Consider the following 15,180-nt stretch of genomic DNA (forward strand, 5'->3'; position numbering starts at 1 on the left):
AGACCTGCTTCACCGCCTGTGAAGCGACTCCCCTGCAGGTGGGGAGCCAGGGTTCGAACCGGGATCCTTATGCCGGTCCTTGTGCTTTGCGCCACCTGCGCTTAACCTGCTGCGCTACAGCCCGACTCCCGCAAATTAATTTATTGCTGACACATTTTTTAATGAGAAAATCCAGTGCACATAAAAATTGGAAGATCTGGCTTCTCATTCTGGTTCCGTTACTATGATCCTAGAACGAGAGCTCACCTTATGTTCTGCCACGTTTATCCTGAAAATTCATGAGTTTGAAAAGGTGAGCCAAACTTTCAATTGAAAATTTATGTCAGTGCGATATAATATTTACATAAAACTAATTTTTCAAGAAAATTTATGGCCTGTTCTCTCGATAGTCTCTGTCTATCTTGACACTCAGAATCAACCCTAAAATTTCTGCTGATACCATATCTCAGTTTTCTCAAACTGACTTTCCCAGAACTTTAAATAAGGTACAGAAATGATCAGATACACCAAATCTTCATCATAAACTCTGGAAACTAAGGAAAATTAAAAATTTATCCTCAATTCATTAAAAGTAAAATTATGTTTCACAAATGTTAAACTTTAACTTTCTGATTCCTATAAGTACTTGAAAGCCAAGCTATAAAATTCTTCACTAAGTAAACCTTTGGGAACTGAACTCTATCCTTAGCTGGAAAATGACATAACCTGGTCAGCTTTGGTGAGCACTGAAAACTCTAGACATAAAGCAAAGCCTGGCATACAGTGGGGAACATGCCTTTGAATGACAGAGCTGCTAGCTGCAGACTGTACGTGATTCTTGCATTTAACATCCTCTGTTCTATATCCTAAATCGAAATGGCAGAAATGAAACACAAGCCAAACATGTCTGCTTAGCAAGTAATTATGAAGGAAAACCTGGTTTAAATAACTTTTCTATTCTTATCAAAATTATTCCAAAACAGGTTTTTCAGGACTAGGATATAAACAGTGGCTGAAAACTGCCCCTGTGTATTCAGGCTATAACATAGAGAAATTAGCCAAATACACACAAATTCCTTGGGAACCATCCCCACCTACCCAGTTCATGGTATGTTTATGCAAAACTGTGATGGAGAGTTTAGAAGCCTCTCCCTATCTCCCCCCCCACCCCCCCTTCTTACAATGTTCTTAGCAAGAGAAAAAAACAAACATGAAACAATAGAGTTCACTATTCCATGAAAAGCATCTGTGAAAAGAGAGAGGACATTAAAAAAAAAAAAAAAAAACTAGTGTGTGTTGGACCTTTGACTTGAAGAGTTACTACCTCTGTGTGACAAGATTCACCAGCTGACAGCTCCCACATGGAAGTTCAAATAGGCTCTCATCTCTACAATGCCTATAAATGTATGAAATTACTCAGCAGGCAAAAGCTAGACAATCAAAATGCACAAGGCACAGCAGAACTGTCATCAAGCAGAACAGCTTTTGGAAGCTGTTATATTTTAACTTGAAAGTAGACAAAAGTTAATAAGATAAATTCTAATTTGAGTTATATGCAAAGAAAACAGGTAAAGTGAATCAAGTAAAGTAGCTGTATTTATGTTTGCAAACATAATTCAACTTACCTCTCTGAAGTGAAAAACCAGATGTTCTGTGTAAACAGGCTTCAGTGACTCCCCAGGTGGGTCTGGCTGAAACTAATGTGTAGTTGGAATTTGTTGAGTGGAGTTTCCACCCCTACCTGACTGTGTTAATGAACAGTTCAGAGGTTTCTTCCTCTGTGGCTGAGTCATCCAGGGAGGAGGTGGGTAGTGTGAAAGAGGGTGTCACCTTGTGTAAATACCAATTCAATTAAAGCAGGCTCATTCATGGTCCTGTCTTTGTTTGGTGATTCCTTATATAATTTATGGCTTCGTTATGCCAAAAATAATATGCTCCTGTTATCGCCCTTTTAATTGATATCAACAACACACACAGCTGACAAGCTGATTTGGGTTCTCTTTTAAAAAAACAAAATAAGGTACAGGAATCTCTATTTGGAAGGCTGGTGCATAGGCATATACACAGTGGATACATGACTTGTAGGAACTAAAATCCCTTAAGAGAGGAAAGCTTTTTGGAAATTTGATAGATATATGTTACATATGGAATATTTTATAAAACTAAGAGAGGAAAACTATATTTTGTTGTATTATATTTCTGATTTCTACATTATTTCAACATATACAAAAATGTGTAAAGGATAGCTGAAATTTCTTTTTCATTATAATGCCATAATAATTTATCCAAAAGACATGAAAACACTAATTTGAAGGGATATATGCATTCCATGCTCATCACTGCCTTACAACAACCAAAATGTGGAAAAATATGGAAATACCTATCAACAGATAACTGGATTATAAATCATGGGGCTACTCAGCAATAAAAAAAGATGATCCAGGTGGTCCGGGAGGTGGCATAGTGGATAAAGCACTGGATTCTCAACCATGAGGCCCCTAGTTCGATCCCTGACAGCACATGTACCAGAGTGATGTCTGGTTCTTTCTCTCCTCCTATCTCTCTCATTAATTAATTAGTTAATTTTAAAAAGATGATCCAGTGGCCTATGGGGCAATATGGATGGAACTGGAGGTGACTAGCTTAGTAAAGTAAATAAGTAAGTGAAAAACAACTGCTAGATAGTTTCAGTCAGAGGTGGAATACAGAGAACTAAAATACATAATCTTGCAAAAAAAAAAAAAAATAGCCAACACCTCTCCTAAGATCTTGGGATAACTATGGTGAATATCCTTGGGAGGTTGGGACATAGAACTTTGGTGGTTGGAGTAGTGTGGAACTAAACCCCTATTATGCTATAATCTTGTAAATCACTAATTAAAAAATAGTAAGTGAAGAAGTAAAGGCAGCAATAGTCAACAGTATCCATACTCACTTTTGGTGAATAGCAAGAGAATTTTTTACCAGACATGTCAGTTTCCTTGAAGGACGAAGGGATGAAGATTGCTGATACTGTACAATAGACATATCGCTAATGGGAAGATTAAATGTAGAAAGATGTTAGAGCCTACTACATGTTGTAGATAATATCAAAGCCTTATACTTTAATGTTTAAGTAAATATAACATTATTTTACATAATGATGTATATGGTAAATACATATATAATTATTTTTCTACCTAATATACCATCACAGAAATTTGCATTTGAGACAACTGCATGTTTCTTCTTCTTAAAGCAATGCTGGGATTGCATGCATATGTGTAGCCTCCACAGGTCAACTGCTTCATTTTTTATTTTAGAGAGAAGAACAAGAGAAAAATAGAGAGTGAAAAGATAGAGACCACATACCATCCCCCTATTCATGGAGATCTCCCCATACTGTTCATGGTGCTTTTATGTGCTGCTGGACCTCAAACTCAGGTTTGTTTTTTTTCTTTTTTTTTTTTTCCCGCCAGGGTTATTGCTGAGTCTCAATGTTGGCACTATGAATTCACTGCTCCCAGAAGCCATTTTTTCCTTTTTTTTCTTTCTATTTTATTTGATAGGACCGAGAAAATTTTAGAGGAGAAAGAAAAATAAGGAGATAGAAAGGGGGTTGGGTGCTGGCGTAGCCAATTAAGCACAAGTGTCTATTTTTCTTTCTCCCTTTCTGTCTCCACCCCCCCATCAATTTCTCTCTGTCCTATCCAGTAAAAATGGAAAAAAATGGATCTGTAGTGTCAACACTCAGCCCTAGTGATAACCCAGAAGGCAAAGGAGAGAGAGGAAAAAAATAGGATCTTGCCCTCAAGGCAGATCCACAATGGTAGACACTGTTCCATTCTCTGAAGGGAGGTTGGACAACATACTCTACCACTCAAAGAAGATGGGTCATGAAATTACTGCAGCCTGGAATGTTCCTCACTATGACCACAGAATGTGAGCTCAGACCTACAGGGATGCAGAGGTTATATAGGCTCCCGTGCTGAATATGAACCCAGATCAAATCAGTGGGGTTTACAGTTAGCAATATTCCTATACTTTCCCCATATTTGGGAGCTACTCTTTCTTATTTATTTATTTATTTATTTATTTATTTATTTATTGCTATTCTCTTTCCTGATCCAGCTTTCTAGTCCTTCTTCCAACTATAACACCATCTCCCCAGACAATAACTTATGTCCACCTGCATATCAGATGGCAGGCTCAGGCAAAAACTAGTAAAGTCATGGGCCCCTTGGAATATACCTAAAATAGACCTACTAACCTTTTCCAAAACAGAGACCTCCAAATCTTCATCTGCAATACTCTTGCCTTTAGGTTCATGATCAGTCAACAATCAGTTCTGCTTTATATCTTAACTCTTTTTCAGTTACCAGGTTCCTGATGCCAAGCAGACCTCCCTGGGCAGATGACCCCACCAATGTTTCCTGGAGCCCTGCTTCCCCAGAGCTCTGCCCCACTAGGGAAAGAGAGAGGCAGGCTGGGAGTATGGATCAACCTGCCAATGTCCATGTTCACTGGAGAAGCAATTACAGAAGCCAGACCTTCCACCTTCTGCAACCCACAATGACCCTGGGCCCATATTCCCAAAAGGATAAAGAATAGGAAATCTTTCAAGGGAGGGGATGAGATATAGAGTTCTGGTGGTGGGAATTGTGTGGAAATGTACCCCTCTTATCCTATGGTCTTGTCAATATTTCCATTTTATAAATAAAAATTTTTAAAAAAGAAAGGGAAGTAGAAAGATAGACACTTGCCAACCTGCTTCACTGCTCATGAAGTTTCTTCAATGTAGGTGGGAAATGGGGCTTAAACCCGGGTTACTGTGAACTCGACCCAGGTCTTTTCATATAGTAAGACACCTTTATCAGGTGAACTCCCACCCTGTTCTGTGTGTGGTCTTCAGTCCTAATGACAGGATACTTGATATCCCTTAACTAGGAATCAGATGCATTACACTACCAACACTACTGATCACATTATGGTATAAAATACTTCTGGGATAACCTGAATATTATCATTGCTTTAAAAATATATTATAATTGCTTTAAAAATATATTATAATTGCTTTAGAAATGTACACTGTGGCCTGAGAGCTGGTAGAGTGGATAAAGCACTAGCTTCTCAAGCATCACACTCAAGTTTGAACCCTTGTAGTACAATTACCAGAGTGATGTTCTTGTTCTTTTTTTTTTAATTTTTTTTAATATTTATTTTATTTATTTTTTTCCCTTTTGTTGCCCTTGTTGTTTTATTGTTGTAGTTATTATTGTTGTTGTTGTTGTTGGATAGGGCAGAGAGAAATGGAGAGAGGGAGGGGAAGACAGAGAGGAGGAGAGAAAGATAGACACCTGCAGACCTGCTTCACTGCCTGTGAAGTGACTCCCCTGCAGGTGGGGAGCTGGGGTTCGAACCAGGATCCTTATGCCGGTCTTTATGCTTTGCGCCACCTGCGTTTAGCTCGCTGTACTACAGCCCGACTCCTGATGTTCTTGTTCTCTCTCACTCTTTCTCTCTCTCTCTTCCCCTCTCTCTCCTCCTCTCACTCACCAAAACTATTAGTTATATTTTACAAAGAGAAAAGTAATTTGTAAGCAAATAATTAAAGCCAACATTTAGGAGCACATACTATTCCAGGCACTGTTTTAAGTATTTTATATGTACTGAAATATTTATTTCCTATAACAAACCTATGAGCTAGTTTCTATTGTTTTTCATGACTTTGATGAAGAAATTGAAACACAAAGAAAAGTGGCAAACAAATTACCTGGCTGCGTTTATCAACCAGGATAAGGCAGGTTGTATTGTGATAACCACCAAGCTCCAAATCTCAGTGGTACATCTTACTAAGATTCTTTTCTTATTTAAACTACATTGACTTTAGATGTAAGAGCAGCTTGACTTATTGTAGGAAGACTCATAATACAGGCTCCTCACAGCTACTCCACAATCCAGGCTACTGGAACGCTCCATCTCAATCTGGGCTTCTATAGCTGCCAAGGCAGACAGAAAAAATGAACCAACATGGAAAACTGCATGTCTCTTAACGCTATTGCCCAAAGGCAAATAATGTGCATGTTGTATAAAGTACATACTACATCTGATTGCAGTAAATGTGTGTAACTTGTTAATAAATAGGGAAAAAAAGCAGCTTGGAGCAATGAAATTATATATTTATTAGGTACTAATCATATATATGGCTGGCAGAGATAGATCACAGCAGGTTTCTTGCTTTGTCATGTATATAACCCAGGTCTGAGCCTAGCCCCCACCTCACTGGGTAGGGGAGGATTTAGCATTGTGATGCCCTTTCCTCTCTTTCTCTATATTTTTCTATGTGAAAAAGGTTAACCCAGAGCAGCGAAGTCCTAACAACAATAACAACAAAAATACTACTAAGAAAATAAATGTTCAGAACTGCTCACATCACAGTGACCAAAGCAAGTTATGTGGCCTACATACAATGAGTGAGAAGTGAAGTCCTTCTTTTGTCCCAGATGCCAGAAGCACTGGAGAGCACACTAATGACCACCACAGTCATACAGACAAGAACCTCATAGTCTGTACTATTAACATTGCTCATAGTTTTTTTTTTTTAATTGTGCTTGTTTTCCTTCATCTCATCAAATTTTTTAAATTGTGTGCACAATGGAAAATGCACATACTAAATTCTCATTGCAGTACACATATGTAATTTATTAGTAAATAAATGTGTTTATAGTCACATACTGCTTAATGATACATCCTAAGGAATGTGTTGCTAGGTTATTTTCCTGTTGTGTAAAAATCATAGAAAGAATTACACAGACCAATATAATATTGCCTACTCTACACCTAAGCTATATGGTATAGCCTGCAGTGACCACTGTCATATAATGCAATCTGTTGTCAAAATGTCATTAAGCAAATCATAATTGTATATGAGAGGTGCATGCTTATTAGAAATACATCTAGGAGGTAAGTACAAATTTTAAAATTCATAAAATTGCTCCTTCAGGAAATGGAGAGTTCTCAAGGCTTGAGAAGGAGAAAATTATGATAAAATCTGTTCTTAAAAATTGTAAATATGGGCTGTTTGGGTGCATAGATGAAGGAAGGGTTCATGTCTTCTGAATCTCCCTCCATTCTCAAGCCTCATATAATAGCACCACCTATAATACTGAAGTTGTAAAACTTGAACTGGACTAGTAGCTCAACCAGGCTTTGATCTTCGTCAACAGTTCTTAAAGATAGTAGACCTGGGCCAGGCAGTGGTGCACCTGGTATCACACACATGTCATCATGCACATGGACCCAGGTTCAAGCAGCTTCAACATAGTGAAGTAGTGGTGTAGGTATCTCTCTTTCTCCTTCTCTCTCTCTGTTTTTGTTTTGTTTTGTTCTTTCTATAAATATATTTTTTATTTATTACTGGATAGAAACAGAGAGAAATTGAGAGGGAAGGAGAAGACAGAGAAGGAGAGAGATAGAAAGAGACACCTGCAGCCCTGCTTTGCCACTAGTGAGGCTTTCCCCCTGCAGCTAGGGGCCAGAGGCTTAAACCTGGGCCTTTGTGCACTATAATGTGAGCACTTAACCAGGTATGCCACCTCCTGGCCCTTTTCTCTCCCTCTCTATCACCCCTTCTCCCACCAATCTCTCTCTGTATATATCCAAATATAATAACAAAATAAAATTATTAACAAAAAAGATAGCAGTCAGGTCCAAGTGTGACCTGTCTCAACTTTCTGGTAATTGTGACCTCAAGGACAGAACCCCTATTGGACCTGTTGGCCTCAGTCATCTCCTAAGCAGCACCAGGATGTGGTGATTACTGTAAAAAAATATAACTTAGTTAAAATGGAGACACCTGCATAGATATTAAAAATAAAACTGTTATCATATTGCCAGCAACAACTGCTGCAACAAAAGCAGCTGTAAAAACACCACCTACAACTCCATCACCAAATCGTGCTATGAAACCAACAGGTTAAATGGTTTTGGAAGGAACAACCAATAAAGTATCTTTAAATACATCTCTACTGCCCATAATTCCTTTACTAACCATAGCAGTCACAGGGACAGTTGAGTATTACATTACAAAAGAGGTCATGAGCACTGTAAAGTCAAACGATGGAAGTCACTCAAAGAATCATTAAGTACTGTCATGGGTTCAGTGATACAACCTTGCTGAACAGCAGAAAATGGAATTACAGTTGAGATTGGACACCAAAGAAATGAAGACTAATAATCTTCTTAATATTTATTTATTTATTCCCCTTTACTGCCCTTGTTGTTTTCTTGTTGTAGTTATTATTATTATTGTTATTCATGTCATTATTGGATAGAAAAGAGATGAATGGAGAAAGGAGGGGAAGATAGAGAGGGGGAGAGAAATAGATACCTGCAGACCTGCTTCACCACCTGTGAAGCGACTCCCCTGCAGGTGAGAAGCTGGAGGCTTGAACCGGGATCCTTACACCGGTCCTTGAGCTTTGCGCCACCTGTGCTTAACCCGCTGTGCTACCGCCTGACTCCCATAGACTAATAATCTTAAAAGCATTTATTTTCTTACCAGTCATTTCTGTAAGGAACAACAAAATAGACTCCTTTGTGGGCCCCCACATAGGACTTTGCCCTCAACTTGGATCAACAATGGTAGAGAATGTTCCAGCCTCCGAAGGGAGGCTGGACAATATACTCTACGCTACACCTGAGGAAGATGGGTTCTGATATTGGGGCAGCCTGGAACATTTCTACTTATGACCACAGAATTTGAGCTCAGATCTACAGGGATGCAGAGGTCACATAGGCTCCTAGGCTGAATATGGGTCCCAGATCACATCAAATCAATGTGATCCGGGGTTTACAATCAACAATATTTATACACCTTTCCCATATTTGGGAGCTACTCTCTTCCCTTATCCAGCTTTCTGATCCTTCTGCCAGCCAGGACACCATCTCCTCAGACAGTAACTAGGATCCACCTGCATACCAGATTTCAGGCTCAGGCAAAAAAGAAACAAACAAACAAACAAACAAACAAAAAAACTAGCATAGCCACAGGCCCTTTGGAATTTAACTAAAATATACCTACTAGCTATCTACAAAATGGAGATTCCCCCCCCCCCAACTCTTCATCTTCACTATTCCAGCCTTTAGGTCTATGATTGGTCAACAATTTGTTTGGCTTTGTATGTTAACTCTCTTATCAACCTCCAGGTTCTAGATGCTAGCATGATGCCAACCAGATTTCCCTGGACAGACAACCCCACCAATGTGAACTGGAGCTCTGCTTCCCCAGAGCCCTTCTCCACTAGGGAAAGAGAGAGACAGACTGGGAGTATGGATCAACCTGTCAATACCCATGTTCAGTGGGGAAGCAATTATAGAAGCCAGACCTTCCACCTTCTGCACCCCATAATGACCCTGGGTCCATACTCCCAGAGGGATAAAGAATAGGAAAGCCATCAGGAGAGGGAATGGGATACAGAGTTCTGGTGGTGGGAATTGTGTGAAGTTGTACCCTTCTTATCCTATGGTTTAGTCAATGTTTCCTTCTTATAAATAAAAAAAAATTTTTTAAAGCTTTCATTTTCTTTTATTTCATTCTATATCTTTCCTGCTTTATGATCAAAGGAGCTATTGCCCATACTTCTGATATAAATATGTTTTAAAACTTAATGATAAAGTTATATTGAATAAAACAGGGTACAGTTGAGAAAGACAACCAAGGAAGGAAGCAAGGAGAAAGGAAAGAGGAGGAATTTGTGCCTATAAATTCAGATGCTTCATGGAATTATGTAAAATATACTAGAAATATGTTTTAAGATTTTTTGTTACCTATTAATGTTGGTTTAACTGATATTAGTACTACAATGAGAAAGTTGAAAAACCAAGATGTAACTTGACTCAACTCAAAGAATCAATTAGAAGTTCTACTGCAGCATTAAAAAAAAACAAAAAACTTCTATTTGACAAAATAAATTACAAGCTACCTGCAGTATCATTCACCATTCATTCAGCTCAATCATCTTGTAGGAACAAGTGGCAGCATACATTATAAAATGCTTAAATGTGTGCTTTTGTCCTTCATAAAATATAGAACCCGAAAAATGTCCTTTTATCTTGTAATGAAGTAAAATACGCTATCCAATGTTTATTTAAGGCTTTGGAATATCTCAGCAATTCTTTCTTGTGCAGTTAAAGGTTTCTCTTATCTTAAGTACCAACAACACACATCACTAAGACACACCAGTACCGTTTCATTTATACCAAAATGTTTTTCTCTCAAATCACTTTAATGTAGGAAATGATGATTTATAAGGCAGTTTGTAGTCACATAAGTATGCTTTCTTCTCTACCAGTGTTAGATGTCTGTGCACCACCCCATCTCCAAATGCACTCTTCCTCCATCATCATGCACTAGGTCCTCTTTGTCCTTTCAAGCCCCTCCTGTTCTTCCACGCCTGCCATTTAGGGTCTTTAGATCTGCTGCACAGTTAATCTAAAAGTTACCCCACATGTTCCCTTCCTATTCTTCTTAACTTCTACCTGTGAGTAAGGTCATTTGGAATTCTTCTTTATTTTTCTGACTTATCATGATTCCTTTAAATTCCATCAAAAGGGGTATCATTATTCCTAACAGCTGTGTGGTATTTATATATAACACTATTTTCCTCAGCACTCATCTGTTATCCAACATTGGGGTTGTTTCCACGTTTGGACTATTACAAATAGTGCTTCTATGAACATAGTTATACACAGATCTCTCTGGATGAGTGATTTGTACTGTTTGGATAAATCCTTAGGGGAAGAATAGTAGGTCCATTTCTAATGTTTTGAGGATGCTCCAGACTTCCATAAGTGCTGATTTCAATTACATTCCCACCAGCCAGCAGTATAGAAAGCATCCTCACCAACACTTGTAAACTAAATCTTTGATTCATAAAAAGGCTAATTCTGGAGCTATTTGGTGGTTCATCTGATTAAATGCTCACATTACAGTGTGCAAGGACCCAGGTTCCAAGCCCTGATCCCCATCTGCACAGAGAAAGCTTCATGAGTAGTTAAGTGGGGGTGCAGGTATCTCTTTGTCTCTCTCCCTCTCTATTTCCCCCATCTCAATTTCTCTCCAATAATAAATTTTAAAATGGCTAATTCTAAGCATATGGGCAAAACTCAGATGACTTAATCATTGAACAAATATTTAACTAAAAGATGGGCAAAACTTAAGAAACTCAAAGTTTAAAGAGGTCAGATCAAGAATGTGCCTGGTTGTGGAGGAAGCCAAATGGGCTTATCCTTGGTCCACTCAAGACTTGAACTAGGAAGTCTTGAGCATGCTTAGAATAACTTTGCTTCACCACATCTTCTCAAAGTGTCAGATTTCTTGATGTCTCTTCAGAACAAACTCCTAGAGTGGAGTGACAAATGGTACTAGATGCTGAGAGGAATATGATAAAGTTTGTAAGGTAACTTTGGACTTACAGGTGAGAGCATCATAGTCAGCAATGTCTGCCACAGCACTGAATTAAAGAGTATTTATTTACCCTATCTCCTAACATAATACAGTGTTTTTCTATGTGTTATAGTCAATTAAATAATCAGCAAAATTGTCACTTATAACTACAAAAAGGTAAGGGCCGGGTGATGGCACACCTGGTTGAACACACGTGTTACAATGCACAAAGACCCTGATTTGAGCCCGGGGAAAAGCTTTGTGAGTCGTGAAGCAGTGCTGTGGCTCTCTCTCTCTCCTTCTCTCTCTCTCTCTCTGTCTCTCTGTCTCTCTCTCAAGTTTTATTTACTATTTATTGTTGGATAGAGACAGAGCAGGAGAGAGATTTTAAGCCCTACTTCACCACTTATGAAGCTTTCCTCTTACAGGTAGGGGCCAGGGGCTAGAACCTGGGACCTTGTGCACTGTAATGTGTGTGTTTAACCAGGTGTGCCACTGCCTGGCCCCAAATGTTCAGGCTATTTTTTTTTTTTTACTATAGCACTGTTCCTCAGGCATGAGAATCTCTTTGTATAACCATTATGCTATCTACCCCTGCCCATGTCTCTCTGTCTCTTTTCCTCTCTATCTCCCTCTTCCGTCTCAATTTCTGGCTGTCTCTATCTGATAAATAAATAAAAATAATTATTTTAAAAAGTTACCCCAAAAATCAAATATTTATATAACTCCTTTAATGTGTCAGGCATGGTTCTAAATGTTTTTCATACATAAATTGATAGCTACTAAAAGATATTGCTATGGTTGGAATGCTAGTCATTGCCTGTACAGCTGTCCCCTTTCTTTTCTTTTTTTTTTTCTAGCTGTCCCCTTTCTTATGTTGAAATTCTAACCTTCAAAGATGATAGTATCTGGGGACTATTTGTTGGCCAGTGCTTAGGTACTGGAGGTGGAACCCTCTAGAATGGGGTTAGTATTCCAATGAAAGCAGTAACTCAAGGCTTTTGGCACTTCTACTATGTGGGAACATAGTGGGAAGACGTATGCTGGCACTGTAAATTCATACTTCCAGCCTTCAGAACTATGACAGTCAAATTGTTAATAAGTTACTCAATGTATGTATGTTAGTACAACAACTGCACAGACTAAGGTACAGACTGAAACTGACTCTGAAAAATACAAATTAAGGGAGACTGAAAAAATCAGAATCTCAGTGTGCCTTAATCTATTATTCCAGGGTTGCCCTTCTAGATAGAGAAAAATAAATGTTTTATGCATAGTAAAACAAAAAAGACATCATTAGTATGATAATTACACAGTCAAGTTCTCTTTAGGAATAAGATGCCAGAATTAATTAATTAACTCCAGTGCTACAGGAGCTTTGCATTACTTAATACACATAGCACCAGTATGATTCAGATCAGTCTGAATATAGAGTCCCCAGGAACCTGGGTTCCTTTCTATACCGTTTCATTACTTATTATAAGTTAACAGTTTAACCTCTATGCCCATGTCTTTTAAAATGTTTTAGTGGTGATTTATAAGATTCAAAGTTAATAGGGGTATAGCAGCATATCACTCTTACAACCAAAATTCTGTACCCCACCCTACACCCTCCAAGGATAACTACCATAGTTTTCCCAAGGTCTTATGAGATGAGTTGGCTACTTTTTATGACAGGTTCATGTGTTTCAGTTCTATATTCCACATAGGAGTGAAACCATTTGATAGTTGCCTTTCACTCCCTTACATATTTTACTAGAGTTAATAGCCTTCAGTTCCATCCATGTTTATCCTAAATGGCATAATGTCTCTTTTAATTGCCAAGTAATACTCCACTGAGTATATGTTTAATAACTTCCTTATCCAGTCATCTGTTGATGGGCATATTGGTTGTTTCCATATTTTGGCTATTGTGAATAATGCAGCTATCAACATGGGATATGTCCCTTCAAATTATTGTTTTCATGTCTCTTGGATAAATGCCTATGGGTGAAATTGCTTCATCAGAAAGTATTTCCATTTATTTCTTCAACAATTCTCCATACTGTTTTCCATAATTGCTACACCAGTTTACATTCCCACCAGCAGTGTTGATAGAGTTTCTTTGACCCCAAATCATTGCCAACACTTAAAATTTTTGTTTTGTTGATACAGACCATTCACACATGTGGAGTATATCGCTATATAAATATATCTGTATATATTAAATGTTTATTTATTTATTGGATAGAGATAAATTGAGAAGAGACAGTGAGACATATGTAACACTGCTTTATCACGCACACAGGTTGGATCCAGGGACTTGAACCCAGGTCCTTCCACATTGTTATATGTGTGCTTAACCAAGTGACCCACAGGCTAGCCCCATCTTAATGATATATATTTTTAAGTTAATCATGATTTAAACTTTTTTCTTTTGATCAAGGAAGGATAATTTATAAACCCATGTGAGGTTTATAATTTAGTAATTTTATTTATAATTTAGTAAATTTATTGGCTTAAAATTTTATTTATAATTTAGTAAATTTATTGGCTTAAAACAACCCAATTTATTATTTTATAGTTTGGGAAACCACAAGTCTAAGTCAGTGTTATTGGACTAGTCATTGAGTTTGAAGGTTTTATTCTTTTTTGACATTCAGAAAAAATAATCTTTTCTTTTTTTAAGATTCTATAGGTCATTTCTTGTTAATGACTCTCTCCTTACATCATTCCAACTTCCTGCTCTGCCACTACATGTCCTACATGACCCTAATTCTTCTGTCTCCCTCCTAAAACAACATTGTGAGTATGCTGGGCCACCCAGGTCATCTAGGACAATCTATCTATCTCAAGATCCTTATTTTTCCAAGAAAGATAACATATTCACAAGCTACAGAGATGAGAATATGAACATTCTTTAGAAGATTATCATTCAATTTACTACACCTATCATTTTTACAAATTCTCACTGTATTCTATAATGTTGCCTATTTTTACAATAAAAAATTCATTAACTAAAGATAAAAATGAATGACATTATCTGATTTAATAAATTCAAAATGCTCTACTCTTAAAAGTAAATACATCTTTTAATATTAAAATTAAAATATTCTTGAGATACATGTCCAATCTGATTAAGTCATGCTCTGTGTTCCATTTATAAGTGATATAAACAATATTGTTAGGATACAAATTTTCAAATGAGGGTGGGGGAACATAGCCAACAGTTATACAAAAAAACCTCTCATACCTGAGGTTCCAAACTCCTAAATTCAGTCCACTGCACCACCATAAGCCAGAACTGAACGGTGCTCTGGTTAAAAAGAAGAAGAAAAAGAAATCAGATTTTCAAATTATCATGGATAATTTGATATGGATAGAATGGTCATCTGAAACTTCTTCCCAGCTTATTCTTAGGGAAATACTAATAATTTATATCTCTAATAATGCAAAACATGTATATACCTCTGTTCTTACATATCGTACCTTACATTCATCTTGACATAAATTGCTTTATATCTATACATATGTATCTGATTTTTATATATGTTAGGTTTATATATCTACATACATAATACAGTAACTTTACATATAAGAATATAAGCACCTTAAAGACAAGAGACAAAGTTTATTTATCTTCAAATCTTTACTATCTACACTGGGCAAAGTCAAGCCAATATTCAGTGATTGTTTCACAGTTGAACAAACTTATTTATGACACATTGGAAAATGAGATAGAATCCTGACAGAAAAATGAGATTATCAGACATCTTTTCTCCTTCATCTTCTTTCTC

At 37.4% G+C, this 15,180-nt stretch overlaps 1 protein-coding gene across 7 annotated transcripts in view; it reads right to left on the reverse strand.

Annotated features, from left to right (window-relative positions):
* Positions 1–14,699, reverse strand: part of SCEL (sciellin) — a 120,611-nt gene extending 105,912 nt beyond the window's left edge. For 2 of the 7 annotated variants that reach the window (XM_060191608.1, XM_060191601.1), the window contains exons 1-2: positions 14,637–14,699; positions 2,915–3,010 (exon numbers count right to left, since the gene is read on the reverse strand). In XM_060191608.1, the coding sequence (XP_060047591.1) occupies positions 2,915–3,006 (92 nt within the window). In that variant the 5' untranslated portion in view covers positions 3,007–3,010; positions 14,637–14,699. Of the gene's footprint in view, positions 1–1,604; positions 1,738–2,914; positions 3,011–14,636 lie in introns of those variants that run through there. The other 5 variants (XM_060191603.1, XM_060191607.1, XM_060191602.1 and 2 more) reach the window with 5 other exon arrangements.
* Positions 14,700–15,180: the final 481 nt, after the last annotated feature.

This window comes from Erinaceus europaeus, chromosome 5 (genome assembly GCF_950295315.1).
Source record: "Erinaceus europaeus chromosome 5, mEriEur2.1, whole genome shotgun sequence".
Taxonomy (NCBI): domain Eukaryota; kingdom Metazoa; phylum Chordata; class Mammalia; order Eulipotyphla; family Erinaceidae; genus Erinaceus; species Erinaceus europaeus.